General features: G+C 36.1%; 1 protein-coding gene across 4 annotated transcripts in view; it reads right to left on the bottom strand.

The window, feature by feature from the left end:
- Positions 1 to 24,227, bottom strand: part of RTN4 (reticulon 4) — a 70,373-nt gene that overhangs the window by 29,503 nt on the left and 16,643 nt on the right. The window contains exons 2-3 of one of the 4 annotated variants that reach the window (XM_033125249.1): positions 20,506 to 20,562; positions 17,419 to 19,821 (exon numbers count right to left, since the gene is read on the bottom strand). The exons of 1 other annotated variant lie outside the window; for it this stretch is intronic. In XM_033125249.1, the coding sequence (XP_032981140.1) occupies positions 17,419 to 19,821; positions 20,506 to 20,562 (2,460 nt within the window). Of the gene's footprint in view, positions 1 to 5,391; positions 5,652 to 17,418; positions 19,822 to 20,505; positions 20,563 to 24,227 lie in introns of those variants that run through there. 2 more of the 4 variants (XM_033125250.1, XM_033125252.1) reach the window with 2 other exon arrangements.

The following is a 24,227-nucleotide window of genomic DNA, read 5'->3' as shown; positions in this document are numbered from 1 at the left end:
GATGAAGCCACCACTGTTTCCTGACTTCAAGAAATTTATGGGCTGGGAAAACAGCCAAGATATACATATAAATAACTGTAATAGAAGGCACCAAATAAAAACCGAGATGGCAGTTCTGAGGAACATTGGATCACCTCCACCTGAGAGGATTAGTGAAGACCTCAGAGTGCACTGGGTCTTTGGTAAGTGCAACTGGGCAAAATGAAACGGGGCAAAGGGGCATTCTAGACAGACAAAAACACAAGTAAATGCAAAAAAAAAAAAAAAAAGCAAAACCAGGCATGTTTAAGGAACACGTCTTTCAATGTGGCAAGAGACAAAGTAAGAGAGATGGGATTATAAAGGTTGGGGCTAAGCCACGGGTGCCTTTTAGAAGTCCAGAATAGACAGTATAAACTCTATTTGAAAAGTAAAGAAAAAACCCTTAAGTGCTGTGGTTGGAGCCACACAGCAGATTTAGTGGAAAAACCAGTCAGGAGTCCTGGTGAGGAGTTAGGAGTAAACAGACTTGGGTAAATAAAGAAAACGGAGAGGATATTTCCACCATTGCTCCCATGACTTACCCATAAAGCACACTAAACCATATAGAGGAGGAAACATTTGCAAACTTACTCTTTTTAAATATAAACCTGGTTCTCATGAACTAATTTACTTAAAACTGACAAAATCGCTATCTCAGAAAGAGTTAAAACCATTAAAAATGTGTATGTAATATTTAATCTTGGCCAAGGTTTCAGGACAGACGCTCCTATACTGTAGATTGCTCAAGATAATTTGTACAGTCTTCCTGGAGGGCATTTTTTTTTCAACATGAACAAAAACAACAAAAGCCTAAATACTACCACCCAGCAATTTGTTTAGAAATAATCATGGACAAAAAACAAAGGTTTCTATTCCATTGTATTTATTTTAGCATTGTTTATACTTGCAAAAACTTTAGGAATAACTTGAATGTTTAACTATATGGAATTAACGGTACATACTTAGAATACTATAGCCATTAAAACAAAATGGAATATATTTTTTAAATGAAAGGTATTTCCCCATTTAATGGGAGAAAAATTATTACAGAAAACAATGTACTATATTTACCCCCCAACACATACACGCTGTTAAAAACATACATCCGTAGGTGAAAAAAAAACAAACAAAAAAAAAACATACATCCGAACCACTCTGTATGAAGTGATGAATGCCTACACATTGGATTTCAACTAAGTTTAGCATTGAAAGCAGGGGCCTTCCTCCAATCAACAGGTCTCTCCATTGGTTAATGACAAAGTTCCCTTCTCAGACATTTTTTGGCATTCCCGGGATTAAGAAAGGCATTTATTTCAAGCAGCAAGACCTTTGCTCACCTCTACCTGAATGTCATGTGTACACACACCTATACCCACATACTCAGTAACCTTAAGCTTTCAAAGAAACGGAAAGTGGCTTATCAAAAGTAAAGATCAGGGAGCCCTCGAAGAAACTCTGCAAGAACGTATGCTCCAGGAATTGTCCAAAGCCAGTTTGTCTTAAGGCATAGTTAAATTGAACTCTAGTGCTAGAAACATTTCTGTCCCTATCCTACAGAAATTTCTCTCAAAGGTCACCTGCCAAATCCAAGCATGGAAACTGCCAAATCCAAAAAGCACTAATAATAATGGATAGTTACATGCATTCTTAAAATTCAACAGGGTTCACAACCATTTCTCAATCTTCATTTTAAACAGCTTCCCTGTAGTATTCAACCACTCATTTCTCCTTGAAAATTCTCTCCCCCCTTAATATCAGTGAAACTATAACAACCTGCTTCTTTCACTGCTCTGACTATAACTCCCCGTCTTTCCTGGTGCTGTGCATCCCCACAATGTAGGTTTTATGCTTTTCTTCCTTAATCTTGAGTTTTTTATGAAAACACAGTAGTCCGGCCTCATCCGTGGTTTCACTTTCCATGGTTTCAGTGACCTGCAATCAACTGCAGTGCTGGGCCGGACCGCACTAGGCCTATAGGAAGATTTCAGCAAGCGATCCCCAGAACAAGTGACCACATTCACATAACTTTTATTACTACACAGTGTTATAATTGTTCTATTTTATTACTAGCTATTGTTGATCTCTTACTGTGCCTAGTTTGTAAATTAATCATAGGCGTGTATAGGAAAAAATATAGTACTATCTAGGGTTTGGTCCTGTCTACAGTTTTAGACATCCATGGATAAGTGGGGACTACTGTACCCACACAGTACTCATCTGTCTCACTTTGCATTCAATTCCCAATTCTTTATCATCAAACCTGTCATTTCTCTGAGCTGCAGAGATATTCTATCATCTTTTCAAATTTGAAGTTTCTAAACCCGGACTTGGCATCATTTCTATGCGCTTTAGCTCTAGTTCTACGAAAACTAAAGCACTACCGCAGCAATGCCAGGGTTTCACTGACTGCAATTGCATGTCCTCGGAGTCCCTCCTTTACCCTAGTCCCACAAATCTATGTCAAATGTCAAGTCTTCCTTCCTTGAGTTTCTCAAATCTGTCACTTCCTTTTCACTCCTGTTTCATACCAAGTTCAGGCACTATTTGCTTTAAGTCTGGGCACATAGTCATCCTAACTGTTCTGTCTCTAAGGTCTCCAATTTATATTATACAGCACCCCAAAGCAGTCTTTCAAATTGCTATCATTCTATCACTCCCTACTTTAAAACTTCCAAAGGCTCTTTAATTCCTTTATGATAAAATCCAAAACCCAGTGTCATCTGCAATCTGGCCCAGCGTATCTTTATAAAACCAGAGAACATCAAACTGCGAACCCTAGAAATCATGCAAATAAGCAAACTAAAGACCAGAAAGGGTAAGTGTCTTACTCTAGCCAAAATCGAAACATACCAGACCAGAAATTTTAAAACCTAGGTTGATATTTCCTAAATTTGCCTGATTATACTGGGAATTACACCAGGATGCTTAATATACAGATTGCCAGGCTCTACCCCTGTAAATTCTGATTTGAGAGGTCTGAGTAGGATCACAGGAATCTGAATTTTTAAGAAGCACTTAGATGATTCTTATCTTCAGGGAAGTTTGAAGAAACTTGACCTAGATCTCGTAAATCTTTATTTTTTGACACCATACCTATCTTTCAACTGCTTCCTATAAATATTCTGTTCTATCCAGAAAGCTCTACTTAGTGTCTATTACACCTTGTTTAGTGGTTACATCACTGTTCCACCCCACATAAACCCCCAAACCTGCCCATTCCTTATTTTAAGCTCTTCAAAATCTTTTGACTGTCTTAATCAATGCTTTCCATATAACCCCAATAATCAAGTACTATGTTGACTTCATCTGTTATAAAAGTATCTTGTTAAGAACAAAAGAAAATCCAGGATGAAAATATATGTAATAGAATACAAATTATTAATATTGGTCTTACCCTGAAAGATAAAGTCTTAAATACTAGTTAATTGGTTAAAAAAAAAATAAAAACTTTTTAAAATATTGACATGAGAGTATTTCTTACTTCTGTTATACCAGTAGATGACTGAATGTGTTTCAAACATGGCACTTAAGGGTGCAGGGAGAGAAGGAAAAAAACATAGGCCTAAATGTATTTTTAAAACTATACCTAGAGCCTAGATTAGATTATTTCCTCTATCGTCACACACTTTTCATTTTCAAAATGAGGAAAAACTGATTCCATGTCAGCTTCAGCTTCTCAATGATTTCCATTTAAGTTGTAACCTATAATCTACAACATTAAAATTAGTTGCTGATAAAGAAAATACTAAAGTGTAACTTCAGTGAATCAGAAAAATAGGTAAAATTAGTCTTACCAAGTAAAAAAAAGCCAAAGACAAGCACTAAAAGACATTAGGTCATTACACTTACATACAGTGAGGCTCCCCAGAGACATTCAAGAGTAAATCTGATTTTATATTTAGTGCCTGAAAACATCTCTAACATAATATGGACTATACTGGATCTTAATTTCTCTTGTCTCAAAATACACCTTAATTAGTTCAGCAAATAAAGAACTTACCATGTTATTCAATGGTTCACGTTTTAAATTATTAACACAGAGCCTTAATAGTTGAAAACTAGGCCCAGATGCAACATTTCACCTATTTTTAAAGCCTGTATTTATTATATTATCATTACTATCATTTTTACTTATCAAAAACTAGTTTATCAATTCAATTCACCTTTCACTTTATAATGCTAAAGGTCAGAAATCAAAATCCTTCCCTTTATTAAATTCTCAGGTAAAGAAACCATAAAGGTAAAATTCCAAAGTTGTATTGTTTTCTATTCTTTAAGTTATAACTATAAAATCTTTCCAATGGCTTGATATGAACTCAATCTTAAACTCACTTCCCCCCAATTTCTTTATTGAACAAATTTTTAAAAAGATGTTGTGAAAGTTACTGTAGCTAACTCTCCATATTGCTTTTAGAAACATTACCAGTGCTACCAATTCTTCTGTAGAAGGAAAAAATTTTTTTTAATTATAAAACTTGAATGTGGCCAGAAAAAAAAATGGCTTATATGAAATGTCTATTTGGATTACTTAAGAATCGCTCTAATAATTTTTAAGACAATTTATTATAAGTGGTCAGATATACAGCCTACCTACCACCTTCTATTTTTTTTAAATGGCACATTTAACCATCTACATGATACTTTTAAAATATTTATTACAGTCAACATTTTACCACTTAGGGGCTTAAATTCTTACACAATGATCCACTGAGATATGAAAAGATCTGGGCTTTCAAGGGGGAGGAAAGGGGATCAAGATCAGTGATTGGTTATTATAAGGACAAAGGTTAGTGACTTAAATATAGACATGTTTTACCAACAGCTGTGTATACATTTTAACGATTTCAAAATATACAAAAATGTAATCTAATTAAAAGGGGACTGGTAATAACTTTAAAGGTTAAGTAAGATCTCCAAAGAAGAAAACAGGCTTATTGCAAACGCAGTATCTTGCTACCTATAAACCTTTGGATAGAATTTCAACTACACCAAGTCAGCTTTTTAAAAAAACAGTCACAGAAAATACGTCATGGAACACAAAGACAGCTATGTCAATTTATCAAACCAAAGTGACCAACAAATGAAATACGTTAAAGCTATACAGTTAATAATGTGCAAGATTAAAAAATATAACCTAATCAATGATAGGACTGCAAAGACTAAATCGAATGCCAGTGAAACAGAACAGCATGACATTTTCTCATACATAACCACATGTAAAAACACATTTGAAATAGCTGTTTTAATCTTTACTCCTAAACCACAGGTTTCATTTTCAATCCAAAATATACCTAAATTGAAAAACTTATTCATAGAAATATATTATTGGTCACATAAATAAACTGAATAGAAGGTAAAAAACAGATATACCCTTGTCCTTCCAATTTTTCTTCTGACCGTCCATCTCTTGTCACAATCTGCCCTCCGGATGCAATTATCAATTATGCATACCAACAGAAACGCTGTAACTGCAAAAATCTACCCCCCCGAGACATGAAATCTCCGTTTCCAAGCGAAGTCTGCAGTCTCCTCTGCTGCACAACTGCAGCAGGACTGAGGTCACCTGACGCCTTCTGGGTGTGGAGCAGTCTGACGCAGTGCAATCTGTAACTAGGCTACTAATACTCAGGCACTACTGCCTCCCTTCTAGCTGTTTATTGTCCCAGTCTTTTGCTTGTTGCCCATACCAAATGGAGCTACTTTTGCAGGGGGAAGGACAGGCTACCAAAAGAAAGAAAAGAGGGTTGTTCTCTCTTTTAACCACTGAATTAACCACTGAAATGCACTTAAAGTCATGTGCGGTTTGAGGGTTTTTTGTTTTTTTATTTTTGATAGATGGGTGAATTAGGCTGCTTGGTTTTGGGTTTTATTCAAAACTCTAAAATCAGTGGTTACCTGATAAGATAAAAATAGACTGATCCAAAGAAGAGTAATAGCTTAAATTTTAAGCCTGGGAAATCCTGAGTCTCTTCTTACTTTCTCCTGAGTTTTTTAATACTTAAAGCATTCAGCACTTTGCGCCCTTATGAGGGTAAAAGCAGAGAATCACAAAGTCAAATTATTAATGTTTATTGAATACATGCTACTTCAACAGGAAAGTTTTTATTCTGCCTCATTTTTCTAATGCAATGTTATTTTTCCTTCTTTCACTGTTATAGAAAATCAGAGACTTAACAAATATACACTTATTCTTAATCATCACCTGCTCTAATTCAATCTTTCAATAAATATCTATTAGACACCACTGCAGGTACTATTAATAGACTCTTGGCTTGAGGAGAGATATCCATGTGCTAATTATATCATTTGCCTTGGGAAAACGCTATCAAAACCAAACTAAAATTTAACTGATAAATACAAAAACAAATCTATGTACAGAATTTGAGGTTTTTTTTGTTCTACATCATAAAACTGGCATTAATGCCAGTGCAGTGTTTGTATTATGTCTTTACCAATGTCCCACAACTGGTTTAATTGATGCTACCCTTTGACTAAGCAGAAAAGGCAATATATGACACACCACCTAAGATATTTTAAAATGCGTGATATGACAAGTATGATAAGATAGGTAGCCTATATACAACAGTACATACTTCTTAAGACTATACAACTATATTGAAATAGGTATAGTATTTTCTAGAATTTGCTGTAGAACTGTGTGGGCTACAAAACCCTTAAAAAAATCCCGAATATCAGAAGTGGCCTGAATATCAATGACTCAGTTCTTTTCCTACTTGCCTAATTCCAAACATAAATAAAGCAAATTTTTAAAGAGAGTCTGGTATTCTCAGCTCAAGTTAATATTTAACTTTCAACTTTATTCACTGGACCCTTGCATAACATGATATTTGAGAACGCTGTCACCAAGTCATATCATAGTTGAAAATCTTTGGCCTCTCCACGCAATAGTCTGAAATTCCAAACTATTCAATAAGTACAAAATATTTCAAAAATAGTATTTCCTAATAATGAATCCCTTAAAACTGAAGGCTAATAAATACTTTAGCATTAGAATAAAGCATTCAAACACAGCACCCAAACACTGTTTTCAAGTCAGAGATTACTACACTAACAGGAGAGGGAAAAAAAAAGATTTCTTGAGATATGGGTATTTACCACTTACACTATTCAGATCTTCTGGTACTTAACTTGGTTCAACAATTTTAAAAAAAAGATAGTCTGAGAGTACAAGAATGTGTAAGAATACACATTCATCTAAACACTGAATACACTTACTAGATCCACTGAAAGATTAAAAAGTCAAAATAGGAGCCCTGAAAGTTCGACCTTTAATAGTGTTAATCCTTTAATTTTTATGACTTTTGCAATTTAGGCTACTAAAGGTTACAGCTTATATAAATTATATGACATTTTGCCCATTTCTTTCTTAGGAAAGTTTTAAAACTAAAGTTTGGTAAGCTAAGCAAAAAGGTGTTTAAATTTGAAAATTTGATGAGATAAATTTGTTAAAAATATAAAGCCACATGGGTGGGCTATGCTTATTGTGGGGACCAAATGAGTTAGTGTATACAAAAGGCCTTAGGACAGTGCCTACCAAAAAGTTGGCCCTATGTGAGTGCTATTTATTATTATATTTACTATGTTAAAAATAACAAACTACAAGGGGACAAAGCCCTTAAACACATCTAAGAGAGGACATATAATAGGGAATATAGTCAATGGCATAGTAACAGCTATATACGAAGTCAGAGAGGTAATACATTAGGGGGGGTGTTATCACTTTGTGAGGGATGTAAATTTCTTACTATTACATTGCTTTGTATACCTGAAACTAATAAAAAATAATAATAAGTCACATATATTAAGCCATTCAATAAGAGACAATGACCCAATACTTTTCTAAACAGAAGTCCCCCACACAGAGAAATTATTGTGCTTTGCTATATAGTTCTATTATTCTCTAGCTGAGAAAAAATTTACCATATTTTGCCGTGTATAATGTACTCCTGTGTATAATGTGCACTCACGTTTTTGGTCCTAACTTTCAGGGAAAAAAACTTTTAATTTTTTAATTCAAATTTTTATTTGTTTACAGTTAGGCACTTGTTTTTTGCATTATAAAGGAATTTTAGCATTTATTTAACATATTATGGTACAAGAAATTTTATATAATAATTACAAATCACAAAAACAGATACAAGGTACAAGAAATTTTATGTACCAGTAACGAATTTACGATAATTACACATCATAGAAGGCCAAGAACTCTTGTTACAAGTTCGTCGTAAGTGCAACAAAACCTATTATCCTATTCCAGGGTATTTATTTTCCATTCAGATATCGTTATTGATTTCTAGAGTTACACTTTTAACTCATCAGCATAAATGAAAGAATTGAAAACATTTATACAGACACGGAATTAGTACTACCCATGTATAATGTGCATCCTGATTTTTCCCTCACAAATTTGGGCAAAAAAGTGCTGAGTATACAAGGCAAAATATGGTATATATGGGACAGTATATAGGTCCTATTCCACATTAAATCCCAACTTTACAGGAAAATAAATACCTATTACAAACTTAGCATTCGTTTTCCTTCAAGTATTTAACATTTTGTTTAAAAAATGAAAAATTCTTTCAATGACAATTTTCAAATACAGCAGCAGATACATCCCAACTTGCAAACAGCATTTTGATTGTTTAGGAAAGGAACCTATTTCCCCTTAAAAGGACAGGCTTCTAAAGGAGGAGGAGACCATACAACATTCCTTTACTTACAATGCAATCAAATAAACGTGCTGTCTAAATTCTAAGTCCTACTGTATACTGTTGGGAAAGGGGAGGCGAGGGGGAGATACTGCCTTTTCCTAAACTGAAAATGAGCCTTACACAGAACTTTTGAAATAAGCTCAAAGTTCATGTTTGGTAACTTTCCACTCTACAGTGTCCATATCCCAAGTACCGCCCCCCCCCAAGCATGACAAAACCCAATGACGAAAACCTCCTCAAACATACCCCTAACTCCTTTCCAAAGGGCTCCATGCTCTAAAATTACCTACACTCTCTCTGTTCCTCTTCTCCTCGTATCTCAAATCAAAACTCTCATATTCTTAGTGCACTTACCTCATTAGTAGGGAAATTATGTGATTAAATCAATTCCTAAAAATAAAAAAACTCTACAACCCTATCATGAAGTGTGTGTGTGTGTGTGTGTGTGTGTGTGTGTTTGGTTTGTATCTCAGTGGAACGATTTCAGACTATTTTGGAATAGGCAGCAAGCAAATATGTAAACTCTAAGACTGCCCCAGCCAGCTATCCCAAGATCTTTCTCCTTTTCCATTTCTTTCCTTCCTCTACTTCTGAATCCCAGAAAAACTCAACTTTTTGTTTTGCTTGTTTTCTTCACAATGTTTAGTGATAAAGAGAAATGAGGTAGGAAAGAGGCAGTCATTTGGATTGAAAGTATTACACTCGAAGATGAGGATTGGTCGTATAGCTAAAATAATTATTTCTACTTTCTGGCAATAGAGAACAACGTTCTTTTTTTAAATAAGCAATTACAGCTATACAGTAGTTTTAAACTAACTTCAAAATTTAATTATTCTGAGCTATACAAAAGTATGAAACTAAACATACGTTTCATTACTGAAAGGTAATAAACAGCGCTGTTTAATACCATATGCTGTAATATAATGCCCTCTATGGACTAAATTAAAGCACTTCAACATTAACTACTGAATTGAACCTCAAGACATGGAGAAAGACTTTAGTCTAGAAAATGAATGACAATACAAGTTACAACGGCAAAAAATACTGAGCATTTTGTAGTCTATAAAAAATTTCATATAAACTTCTAAAAACGAATACTAAACTCCATAAAGAAATGCAAAGTGTTCAATGAAAACTATATAAAAGCTGACTTCTTATAATCTAAAATAAATATACAGCTATTCCAAAAGATCCAAAGCATTTTAAATTTGAAATTAAAAAATTAATGGTCATTAAGCTCTGAACAAATCTTTTAAAACTTTTCCTTAAAGTGCACAGGTTTGAGGCAATCTTTAAGGTCATTTCACAATGTTTTTAATAGCGTGATTCAAGCATTTGTTTTACTCAGCACCATGCGTCAAACTTCAAAATCCTTTTATAAACTCATTTTTAAAGTCATTTTCAGTGGGAAGCAAAGACCCACAGCTCACTAAATTAATCTTCCCAACTGAATTTATTCTGTACGGTCAATTAGAGAGCATTCCATAGACCTCATTTCCTATCTACGACACTAGATGGCACCAACACCCACATTACAGCTGATGGTCCAACCCAGGGTATGCAATCTGACAAAAACTGTGTTCTCATTCGGTGTTCCCTCGGATTGTTGCCTGGTATTACAGAAGGAGGTCAGAGTATGATATGAATAGGAAAACATCACCACCACCAATCAAAAAGAACATGTGGGATAAAATGATCTATGACCAGAATTCAAAAATCAATTTTAAACATCAGAATTAAATGTAAAAATGAATATAAATAAGTAAATAGTATAGTTAGACGTTCCTATGTGAAAATGTAAAATGTCCACTGAAATATAAAGTAAAATAAAAATTATTTGGAAAACTGTAACATGACAAGAATTTGTCCCTTTTGCATATAAAGAGCTCTCAAAATCAGAAAGAGATGAACATCTAAATTTAAAACTGGGCAAAGGGTATGAACAGGCAATTCACAAAAGAAATACAAATAGCCAATAAATATATGAAACATGTTCACCTTCACTAATAATCAAAGATCAAAACAGCAAGATAACACTTTATCAAACTTATAAAGCGTCTTCTTTTTTTTTTAAATGCTACTTATACAAAGTCTGGAAGGGGAGCACTAGGTGGCTAGCTGAGACAGAAGACTTATTGTCATTGTACTTTTTAAATTTTATATAGTATCATCTACCCCAAAAATCAGTATCAGTTGTTGGGGACAATAGAGAAATGGCTGTTTTCTTACTCTGAAGGGTAAAAAAATAGTACAACTTTTCTGATAGCCAATTTTTTGTCAAAACTTTTAAAAATGCTCATTCATACCCATGTGCCTAGGGTTTTATTTCTAGTAATTTATGGAGAAGAATTCAGATAGATAGATAGATAGATAGATAGATAGATAGATAGATAGATAGATAGATAGACGGACAGATATAAACATACTTAAATGTAAAAAAGTTAGTAACAGAATTATTTATAAATAATAAAGTTGAGAAAAATCTAAGGATCCAAGAATAGTAAACTGACTGGTTAAATTATAATACATCCAATAACAAGGAACACAAGCATTAAAAAATCCTGCAGAAGAATAAGACATGGAAATGTTGGCATTACATACTACTAATTTTTAAAAAAGCTATAAACAAGATGTAAAGTATATCCCAATTTGCTAAGACTTATTTTTCACTGCATTCATAAAGTATCCATGTGCACAGAAAATAGACTAGAAGAATATATTCTAAAATGACGATTATGTCTGGGCAATACAATTGCAAACTTTTTTCATCCCAATGCTTTTTTCTATCTCTCAGACTTGCACAATAAGCATGTTTACTTCAGATTGCTTCACGTACTGTTGCCTCGACTTCACTGATAGTTAGCAGATCCTGGAGAGAAATTCTGACTACTCAAATTACTGAAGCACACATAGATTACGACATTTGCCCAAGGTCATACAGCCAGTAAGTGATAAAGCTGGGATAAGATCAGTTCTATAAAATGCCCAAGATAAACTTCTTTCAACCACATTGTATTTAGCGGTATCTATCTTTTTATGGTACATATTTCATATTTATTTTCAATCTGTATTAAGCCCACAGTAAATACTAAATAAATCCCCACTAATTTGACAATGTTGCACTTAAGTATAATGGATTCCTTTATTAGCAGCAGTTAGTTTCTAATTTAACTACACTGTACATTTACTAACAGCCTTCCAGTTGAAGGTACTGAATAAATTTCTTACTTTTATCAGATTAACTGCTCACTGTCATAATCAAAACCCAACTGATAATTATTAAAGTGCCCTAAATATGCTCACTAAAAATATTTTAACCAAAATACTAAACCTTAATACCTATGATGCTTTAGTGAGAAAGTTCAAAGGCTATATAGTAAATTTTTTAAATTAGTATAAGAAAAATGTTTTAAGTCATAAACATCATGAAAAGAAAGCTCTTATTCATGAACACATTTAAAAAGTATATATAAATTTGCAAAGGATAATTTTTAAGTCTTTGCCTAGATAACAGGCCCCTTTTGAGTTCTTTATTATGGCAATACTACTTAGTTATTCCTAGACATCAGATAATCAACTTGTAGTTGGTTTACGCTTCATTCAGCGATAGTTCCAACAGGTCAGCAAAACACAATCTATATCCTGATTATGAACTGAAAATATCCTGTGCATTAGTGGCAAACCAAACAATCAACAAGCATATGAAACAATCGCTGTCATTAAGTCAAGACCTCTGTGGTTTGGATGGGAGACATTGGCACCTTCCTTTACTGGTGAACCACCAACAACGAAGGCAGTTGCCCACCACAACAGCGTATTCAGTCCCTACATGGAAGCAGAATGTTCCCCTCAATCTGATATCCCCGCATGTGGAAGGCCACGTGAGAAAATGTACATGGTAACCAGCTCTCTTGACTTTTAAAAAAGTGGGTTGCATTGGTTAATGCCCCCAACACAACAGGTGTGTAATGAAAGCAGCAGCACTTTGGTTATTTGCTAAATTTACGACAATCACCACTCATTCCAAAATGCAGAAACTACTGAGAAGGGCACAAAACCTATGATGGAATCCCACTTCTTCACCTGTTGAAAAAAACATCTTCCTTGGGGAACTGTATAAGAATTAACACAAATAAGAAAATTAGCCCAATGTTTGGAACACTGTAGGAGCTCAGAAGTATGCTTACTATATAATTTAAACTATGTAAACTTTCCCAAGCTATGTAAACTTGGGAAAGCTACTTAATTTCCTTAGACTTAAATTTTGTCATCCATGAAATGGTTCCTTCTTTCAGATTATGGTGAAGACTAAATGAGATGAACAGGTGAAAGTGCTTGTGCTTAGATTTCCCATAAATGGCAGTCTCCCTTTTTCAGGTAAAATGAGAATTCAGCTTCTTTGCTCAGACTTTCAAAATTCTCAATTTAAAAACCTCCTAAGCAGAGAGAATGAAAACCTAAAACTGAAAGCAAACTGAAACAAATTAATCTAACTGTATTTCAGCTGGATATTATAACCACACTAAAGGTGGTGGAAGGGAGAAGGAAAAGTGGGGGGGAAAAAACTAACCCAAGTAACTTATATTTGACTATATACATTCAATCTTGGGTAGGGTTGGGAGAGAAAGATTTGCAAAATGATCCTGAATTTTTTTATTATGGTTTTTTATAATATTAGAGAGCATTCTAAAACATTTTAGATGTATTAAACGGTTAAACAAATGAGTAAATGTACTGGGTGGTGTTAGGAGCCAGGGTTCCTGAGGGTTCCCTCTCACTATAAAAGGAACATCCAAACATGAAATGAAGGAAGAAAGAATCCTCTGGGAATGGACTGGAATTGGAGGTATCTGTGTAAACTCATGATTTCCTAAGTAAATGTATGTACTTATGTTTATTTATTTATATGTATGTATATAAGCATGTCTTAGCTCTGTCCACTGAAAAGGCTAAAATGGAAAGACCTACAGTAGCAAGCCGCACAATTAGATCCAACTCTTGATCTCTAATATCATCCCCCAATAACAGAAATCAGGGATGCTTAAAGAAATGGCTGATTCCAGGGCTGGGAAAAGAACAGGCATAAGATGAGCCTACAACATTTTGTTATGCTAGAAAGTAAGAAGTGCTTCCCTCTTCACCGCCGAAAAGGAATAGCTGCATGTCCCTCCAAATTTGGGACAATTTACAACCAAAATAATTACATACAGTAATGAATTATAAACCACTGGCGGAAAACAGGAATCTGTGGTTCCATACTGATAATTAACTAATTCATAGAATAGGAGGGCTCTTGCTAACAGTAAATGCCAAGGATTGATTGATAAATGTAGGAGTGTTAGAATTGAAAAATCATCATTTTGACACCTTAATGGTAAGGAATGAATCAAGCAAGAATCATCAATGGATACTAAATCTAGGGAAGGAATTTTGATGGGGAGCAAGATATTTGCATGGTCTTGAACTGTCACTCCTCAGACTACTTACTAGTTGTAAAAGAGGAAGAAAGACGGCAGTTCAATAAGGAAATCAGGGACCACCTTGACTAGGTGGTCAAAATTCACCTCTCATCAGTGAGGGACTGAAAGATAATGGGTACCTCCAGATATCGTACCATGAGAGGGTCACAACACGTCATCTTCATTTGGCCATGAATCCATAACCTCAGTCTAATCACTAAGAAGTATCAGACCAATGCAAAATGAGGAATGTTCTATTAAAAAGGGAGAGGGGGAAGGGCCTGTGTTCTTCAAACATGTTAATGTCATAAGAGATAAACACAGGAATTGTTTGAGATGAAAGGAGCCAAAAGCAACATGACCACTAAATGCAAAAGTAGGCCCTAGACTGGATCTTGCAGCACAGGACACCATAAAGGTTAGGGCAACTAACACAACTGGAGTACGAATGGTAGATTACAAAAAGGTATTGTGTCAATGTAAATTTATGAAGTTATGTAAGAGAATATTCCCTTTTGAAATATTTAGAAGTGAAACAGAATGTATGTAACTTACTCTCAAATGGTTCAGGGAAAACTAGGATGTATTTTATGTATTCATATCTTTCAATCATAGTTATCTATAGAAAGAAGGACCACAGATGATAAAGCAAATGGGGAAAATGTTAAAAGGTATATTTAGACGAAGAGTGTAAGACATTCTTTGTACTATTTTTATTTCGCAATTTAATTTTGGGAAGAAAGACTGATTTTGTAAAAGGGAAATGAGCAAGATATGATGATGCAGAATTTGATCCCTTGATATTTTTTCATGACAAGTTCTATCCAAAAATATCAATATCCATTTATCTATTATCAAGTGAAAGCTGCATGAGGGCAAGACTTTGTCTTAGCCTTCATCTTTGGTTTACCGTTGGTCTTCATCCACACTATCATCCCCATGCTGCTCCGGGCTTCTCAGACTCTCCTTTTTACTGTTGTCTCCGAAACCATTTTAATGTGCTGTTGAAATCTCCACTGCACCGTGAACCATCTCCCCATTTTCACCCGACTCAACTTTTGCCCGTGACTCATGGCCAAATCCTGGCGCTATAATCAACCTGGAATTCTAAATTCAACATCTAGCACACAAACACACACACAATTCTTTGACTACAGCTTCCTATCACTCTGGTGTTCATATGTATTCCTATTACTCTTGATTCTTAGATCTAATCTCGACATCACGTTCTTTGATCTATTCTCCTGTGAACTCCCTCTACTCCCCTTTACAACCTCTCTTCCCCTCTTTACATTCTTCAACTTAAAGTCCAACACTTCCAACTATTCTCTTGCTATTATCCTCAACTCCTTTCACTATCTTTCCATTGGTCCCATCTAGCAAAATACAACCTTGAATCAATATAAGCATTTGCCTTCTCTTAACCCATCCCCAGGCTACTGGGCACAGTCAAAGAAAAGTCACCTTACCGCTCAGACCACCCGTCAATCTTGACTGGGCTCTTATTGCAATACCTTTGTTTCCCTCCTCAGAAGGTATTTCAGACCTCTTCCATTCAAGCGTGTTCTAGTTTATTCTCAGCAAATGATCTAGCTAACATACTGCTGTAAAGAATAAACATAAACCATCAAACAATCCTTTAGCTACCAGTCACAAAACTCTCGTAGTATTAACGCTCATACTTACCCTTTTGTTCACAACAATCAAAGTCTTTCAAAATCCTTCCTGCCCTGTAAGCTAATTCCTCCACTTGATCTCTCCCATCCCCCTCCTGCCTCTCTATAAGCACCCTTAATTAGACTTGCACTCCTGTCATTTTTCTTAAAGGCCCATCCTCAACCCCATACTCTCCCTCACACTTGCTAACACTCTTTCTCCCCATTCTCAAACTTCTTAAAAATTGTCAACATTTAGTATCTATTTGCTCAAGTCCCATTCACCCCTCAACCCTAGCCCTGTCCACTCAAACCACCTGCCACTGTCAGGCCAACATCTCCCCTCCTTTTTGACAATCCTTATTTTAACTGAGCTAGTATTTGATAATGTTGACCAATCCATCCACCTTTAAATCTTCTTCTCTTGGTTCTCTCCCTAGTTGTTATCTGTGCTTTTAGTACTATCCCTAAGCCCATGGGCAACAGACACACACAGCCAAGCTCTCTCTCAAAAGCTTCTGATGTATAATGTCACCCACTTCTTGGATGACACCTAGATATCTTAATACCAATACACGAAAAACTTGTTCTCTTATCTTCTCTCCTTAAAACCCACTTCACTCTCTCACGTTCCCTAACGCAGCTTCTCACACTGCCATCCACGTATTTGCACATGAGTCAGCTTTAATTCCTCCCCTTATCCTTCAGGTTCCTAACCAATCAAACAGCAAGTCTTACGTCTCCACGTTCACCCCCTGCCTTCCTGTTCACAATCTCCTCTAGCTTATAGCAACGATCTCTACACTGGGCTCCGCGGCGAGTGCCACCCATCTCCAATATATAAGTCTAGTCAGTAAACTACACATAAACACTACGCATTTTTATAGAAAACACAGCTAAATTAGAATGCTAAATAAAAACCACATGTGCAAATCACTTTACACAAATCAGGTAATGGGAAATGTAGAGTCAAAGGGAAAAAACTGAGAATAAGTATTTTCGTAAGAATCCCTAATAGCATACCTTACGTTATACTTTTCAACAAAATGTCTACTACTCAGAATATGTAACTTTGTACCTATTACTGAAAAATACTACATTATATTGAAATATTAGAAGCATTACGGAAATGTTCTTTCATTAAAAATTTAAAATGAATTAATTTCTGGGAAGACAAAAGTAAAATGCATCTGAAAATGTTTTGTTTTAATACCTCTTGCTCTTCTTGCTATCAGGAAACACTGAAGCCAAAGAAAAGAAGTAGACATCGAAGCCAATTCTAACAGAACAATTTGTCTAGTTCCCTAGTGCCATAAAAAATAACCCAAGAGTAACTGTGTAGAAAAGTTAAGAGCGAGGGTGAGTGATGAGTGCAATAGGGGCAGGAAAAGCACTAAAACTTTTAACTGAGACAGAATAGAATTTTTATCAATGTGATATATTAGACACTATGAATGTAATAATATACTACATAAAATGTAGTGGAATGTTCCATAGTAAGGAAACATGAAAGGAAACAAGAAAGCACAAAACAATGTATGGACTGATTACCTGAAGTTTTACTCAGCTCTGCTGAAAATATAGCAGATGGTGATCTGTTCTCTTTTTCTGTACCAGAAGGAAGTTTTTTCTCAGCTTCTTTCACAAGAACTTTGGGTTTAACTATACTGCCTATTTCTGTTTCAGTGGCGAAAGCAGAAACATCTGGAGACAGTAAGGGCACCTTTGAAGTATCAGACCTATCTTTGGAGACTTCATCTGGGACGTGGACTTTATTTTCATCTTTATGTTGTACATTCTTGAAAAAAAGGTCTTGGGGTAATGCAGAGCAAGGCAATGACTCAACTCTATCCTGGACATTAGCAATTTCACTTTTGTGGGCTACTTCTAGATCAGTGTATTCCCTGGCTAACTTAGAAGAATCCGTTCTAGGACTGACCATTGTAGGGAACTCATCTATAATCTCAATTGGAGATGAATCTGAAAATGTTTCACTCTCTCTTATTTTTGCTTCCTTAGCAATAAATAAGCCATCGTTGGAATAAACTGCAGTACTGAACTCCTCCATCTGCAAAGGAATTTTCTCCTTTTGGGTCAATGCTGAAACTTCAGCAGGTGATAAGATATCTTTTGTGGTGTTTAAATTGGGCTGGAAAGATTCCAAATATGGCTTCCCCCCCTTAGGTGGTTGTGAAGCACTGATTTTTTCCTTATTTTCATGTTCTATCATTAACTCAGATGAAGTTTCAATGAGGTTTTCTTTCCCAAGTATCACAGCTTCATCTTGTTTTTGTGGAACTTCAGGTATTGAATCATCACTAAATAAGTCAACTGCTTCAGAATCAGGTGAAGAATCTTCAACTAGCTCAAAATGAGCAGGCACTGGCTGTGCAACTTTTGCTATTTCTGAGTAATTAGAGAAATCTGGAGTTGGTTCGGTAGAGAGCTTTGTTTCTTTAATTAAATCACATGCAATGGATATATAAGGAGCTTCTGTTTCTTGAACAGCTACAATAATACTTTCAGGCTCTAGAATTCCTTCCTTTGTTCCTGATGCTTTTTTTAGTGATACATTCATGGCCTCTTCATACGGTGGTGGATTTTCAGGCTCAAGTTTCATGCTTTCGTAACTAACTGAAAGAGGAGCTTCTGATGGTGCTGAACTGGGCTGCACTGCAGACGCGCCAGCACCAGGAACTACAGAACTTAATGGCGCTTCCATAACAATGTCAGGCAAAACTGGCGAAGGAGTAGCTTCAGATTCTTCAAACGATGGGCAAAGCTGTGCTACAGGGTACAGTGACTCCTGCATAGCTTCTGATGTCTGAACCAAGTCCATTTTTGTTTCAAAAGCAATCTTTGTACCTGTAGCTTCATTCAATTCACTTTCACATGCTTCCTGTACTAAATCTGGGGTTAGACCTTCAGGCATGTTTGCCGCTACTTCCTCAGTCACCTTTGATAAATTATTGGTTGTGACATAATCTGTCTGAGAATTCGGTGTTGCTACAAGGAAAGGGTTTGATGATTTGGTGCTAGTATTCTTCTCTGTTACAATTTGGGCCTTTTTTTCTTCAATTTTTTTCTCGTCCGTCTTATTTTCTGAAGTATGATCTTCCAACAATGGAAAAATATTTGTTGAAATGCTTTCAGTTGCTATTGGGTTAAAGGGAGCACGTGTGATGTATGCTCCTGAACCATCTTTAACAGCTTCTGGTGTACTGGGAAAGGAGGTATCATCATTACTGCTTTCACTATCTCTTTCTTGGTTGCTTTGCTTAATGCTATCTGCAAAACATTTCTTATCCACTTTACTTTCCAACTTGCTCTCTATATTACCTGCAGTAGCCAACATATCACTATCTTGCGTATAAGTATCTTTTACTTCCCATACTCGCTCAAATGGCTTGAAGTCTGCATATTCCTCCCTCATAGGAGCTCCTGCTGTAACTCCCTTTTCATTAAAACTATCCTTTGATTTTTCTGGAGACATAACTTTGTTCTCTTCTTTAATCAATTTAGTAACGGCTACAGGGGACTCTGGCTGACTAACAAGGATGTTATCACTAACTACATCCTCCTGTTCATCTTTCTTCCTCACAATGATTTCTTCCTTAGCGTTTGCTACTGTTATGGCAGATCCTGCTTTTGGAGAGCCACTGAACGATGGGGATCCCATTTCCGAGTATTCCAGTTCTGAAAATGCTGTTAAATCTCTGTCTACAAAAGGATTTTTTGCCTTCTCTGAAAACCCTTTAGAAGCTTCTTCAAGTGTTCCTTTGGTGGGTAATACTGCTGGTAAATTACCAAGGTATTCATGTTCTTTAAAAGAAGCAACTGAGAGAGGAGATAGAGAAGGAAGAGAAGCAGCAGTTTCAAGCAGGACAGATGGGAAATCCTCTTGGCCAGCGGAAACAGTGTTACCTGGCGGCTCCTTCAAGTCCAGAATTTTCTCTGTGACCATGGACAGAAAGGAAAGTTAGAGAGTGCCAGTGTTCTCAGAGTTAATGCAAGTTTTATGACAGGCTCAAAATAGTTTTAGTAAAGACTTACTGTTAACTAAAAGTCAGTAACATTTAATTAATAAATAACAAGTAGACTTGAATCATTGCTAAAAAATTAAAGCTAGTCTCAATAAAATGTGTGTATGACTACAGAGGCAATTACCGTATATGCTATGCAAGGACATAATTCAAGTCTTTGAGAAAATACTCAAGTATAATCACTGAAAAGGCTACTTTTAACTAGTTTTAGAGGAAGAGGGCTTGAGAAGAGTTTGACTGACACTATAGAAAAGAAAGGGCACTGGATAAATTAAATGCCACAGAGTGACATTCATGGACATGAAAGCCTTTCAGCTATAAGCAAGTCCACTTTATTTGGAGAAATGAAATGGTCAATATGTAAATGTAAATCCAGGGTCCAAGAATTCCTTATGTATATTCAATTATTAATCAAGTTCTGCCCATTTCTCCCTTGGACATAGCATATATAATGCAATTTCAATTTTTTCAGTAGACAAACATTCTTGGAACCATGCTAATTTTTAGTAAATTCAAACTACTCTGTACAAAGTTAATACTAGAGAGTATAAAGTTAGAGTACACAGAAGATAAAAGGCTAGCAGAAAGAACTTGCCTGCAGAGGAGCGTATCACAGGCTCAGATGCAGCAGGAAGAGCAAAAAGTGTCTCATCTGAAAAACAAATAGAATATAACCTCAGCAGAAACAAAGACAGAGTTGGAAGGAGACGAAAGTAAGAGTAGCAAGCAAGAGTTCAGTTTTTAATGAGTTAACACCAAATTTCATCCACAGAGAAAAAGCCAAGACGGGAAGGAAAATGTTGTACCATAAGTAGTACCGTTAATTCAGATTAAATTATCATATATATTATAAAGTTGATTAAATGATATCCATAGAGCCTATTTTTCAGGAGGCAATGTTTATGTAAAAGAAACGTCATGAACCAAAATGGCTTTAAGATACTATTCTTGTCTTTTAACATACCTCATCCAGTTTTTACTCACATTTTCAGTTAAATTGTCTTGTCCTAATCAAGCCAAATATTTTAAAGATGCATTTAAATAAAATTAATAACTATACTGGCTTAATCTGTTTTTAGCATATGTTCAATTCAGAAGAATACTTACAGAGTATCACACATTTCCTTATTCCAGATTGTCTATCTTTAAAAAGAAAGATTCTAACGGTCTTGTACACTATTATCTGAAAACATTAGTCCTACACAGCAATGTCCAAATTACAAATAAAATACTAATTATCATTAGGAAGAGCATTATTATGATCAGTATTGTTGTTTAAAAGTAACACTGTGGTCTACTAGTTATCCTAAGTACTCTACATGCAAGAACTCATTTTGCTCCTTACAGCCCTACTGCTACAAGTGTTAATAGTCCCCCATTGAATAGATTTAAAAAAAAAAAAAAATCAAGTGACAGAAGTTAACTAACTCACTCAATACACAACTAGTGAAACTCAGGCAATTCAACTCCAGAACCCATTTTCTTAATCACTATATGCAATGCATTATGGACTGAATGATTGTGTCCTCCCGGATTCTTATGTTGAAGTCCTAATCTCCAACATAATGGTAACTGGAAACAGGGCCTTTGGGCTGGCCTGGTGCCTCAGGCGGTTAGAGTTACATGCTCCTAACTCCGAAGGCTGCCGGTTCAATTCCCACATGGGCCAGTGGGCGCTCAACCACAAGGCTGCCAGTTCAACTCCTCGAGTCCCGCAAGGGATGGTGGGCAGCGCCCCCTGCAACTAAGATTGAACATGGCACCTTGAGCTGAGCTGCCTCCCGGATGGCTCAGTTGGTTGGAGCGAGCGTGTCCTCTCAACCACAAGGTTGCCAGTTCGATTCCTCAAGTACCACAAGGCATGGTGGGCAGCACCCCCTGCAACTAAAATTGAACATGGCACCTTGAGCTGAGCTGCCGCTGAGCTCCCAGATGGCTCAGTTGGTTGGAGTGTGTTCTCTCAACCACAAGGTTGCCAGTTCGACTCCGCAAGGGATGGTGGGCTGCGCCCCCTGCAACTAGAAACAGCAACTGGACCTGGAGCTGAGCTGCGCCCTCCACAACTAAGACTGAAAGGACAACAACTCGAAGCTGAACGGCACCCTCCACAACTAAGATTGAAAGGACAACAACTTGACTTGGAAAAAAAGTCCTGGAAGTACACACTGTTTCCCAATAAAGTACTGTTCCCCTTCCCCAACAAAATCTTTAAAAAAAAAAAAAAAAAGAAACAGGCCCTCTGGGAGGTACTTAGGGTTACATAGGTCATGAGGGTGGGGCCATGGTAGGATAGGATCAGTGCCCTTAAAAGAAGACACACCACAGAGCTTTGCTCGTGCCTGTGTGACAACACCCTTCTCACTCTCCCTCCGTCTCGCCCATTCTTCTGTGTGTCAGCGTGCGCCACACACACGCACACACACTCATACACACAGGTTAGGTGAGCATAGAGTGAGATGGCAGCCACCTATAAGCCAAGAGAAGAGGCCTCAGAATGAAACCTACTTAGCGGGCACCTTGATCTTGGACTCCCCAGCCTGCAGAACTGTGAGATATAAATTTCTGTTGTCTAAGCCACCCAATCCTTGGTATTTTGGGATGGCAGCCTGAGCCAACTAATACACCATACATTGTTCTCCAACAACCTTGCAGTGTCATTTTATACCTGCAGTCGGGAAATCCTGAGCTAAAGATCTTCTGTGGTTTACACTAGAGAAAAGCCTCAAAGAAAACCTAATTTGAAATAGCCTGAGGGCTGACAGGAAGGTATTCCTTTAGTGGACAGAACCTAATAAATGTGGATACGTTAAGCTAGACAAGGCTGGCAACAGAAAAAGTCAGAGATGTGGCTATCATGAACATGGGCTTGTCTTCCAAGACTATTCCCCTTGATGAACAGGAGAGTTCAGTTCACGGTGTCCTATATATTTTAGGTAAGTCCATACTTGGTATAATGTCATAAAGGATTCTTAGATGAGGTAGTGAGGGGAAATCCATGATATCAAAAGTCTCCAATAAACTAGAACCACAGGTTGGATAGACACTCATCCAAACCAGTAAGACATAATGCCTTATAAGATTTTATAAAATGTACACATACGTGTACACACTTTTTAAAGATGACAAAGCTTGTGTTTTTGTGATCTTGGTTATTTTACATAGTTTCTCATTTGTAAAATGAGGGAATTTGAAAATTCCTTTCAGCTAAAATAATGAATGATAATTTTGTAAAAAACTAGGATTTGGGGGGGTCAAAAAGCAGAACCAAATAATTACACAGCTGCTACATCTAAATAAAAGGTAGCAAAATTCTTAACACAGTTGTCTTTTTCATCTAGACTATATAGTTAAAAGCCACTAATTCAGAGGCCAGTCTACTTAGAAAGTGTTAAAACTAAATGAAAAACAAACTGCATCTAAACATGCGCCAATAAATTTAAATTATTTTTAAAAACTATATCCCTGGCACCTATCTAGCCAAGTGAGAGAATTTATAAATTGGTATTTCAAATATTCACAAAATTTCAAAAAAGAAAAAAATAATTTCACATTTTGGAAAATGAGATTTAATCCAAAATTAACCACAAAACAAGTACTGCATTTCTAAAAGCACTTAGAAAACTAAGATCTAGAAAAGGTCCCTATCATTTGGCCTTCAAGAAAAACAGAGTTGCTCACTCCTACTAAAGCAATCATGGATCATTAATTTCTTGGTTTCAAATCCCAGGTTCATCACTTAAAACTGTGTAACCCTGAGAAAGCTATTACTTAAGCATTTCTACACCTCATTTCCTTTGTAAAATAAGGATAATAATAGTATCTATCTCAAAATGTGAGGGAGGGGCATGAGAAAGGAAAACAATACCTTGCCCTAAGTCACAGAGCTAGGAAGCCAGAGCCAGGATTTAAACAGGTTTAACTTCCAAGTTCATGTGCTTTATCTTCCAAAGAATGTGTTTATGCATAAGTGCGACAGGTGTCAATTCTACTTTATCAGCTCCTCAAATTTGATCTCCTGAAACAAGATAAAGTGTTACCCAGCAAACACCCTTTTAATTATCTGAAATATTTGACTAATTGCTTCTTCTTCCCAATATAGTAACATCTATAATAGAGACATTCATGCTAGCCAGGCACATTTAATTCAGATACTCTTGATATTATACTCAAAACCATCCTATCAACAGGTACTACTGTTATCCTCATTTCACGGATGAGGAAACAAGAGGTATAAAAAGGCTAAATAATTTGCCCAGTGTCACAAAACTGAAAGTGATGGATCTGAGATTTGAATCCAGAGAGTTTACAAGTCCATAC

Source organism: Rhinolophus ferrumequinum, chromosome 13, assembly GCF_004115265.2.
Source record: "Rhinolophus ferrumequinum isolate MPI-CBG mRhiFer1 chromosome 13, mRhiFer1_v1.p, whole genome shotgun sequence".
NCBI lineage: Eukaryota > Metazoa > Chordata > Mammalia > Chiroptera > Rhinolophidae > Rhinolophus > Rhinolophus ferrumequinum.
This window is presented reverse-complemented; position numbering and strand designations above follow the sequence as displayed.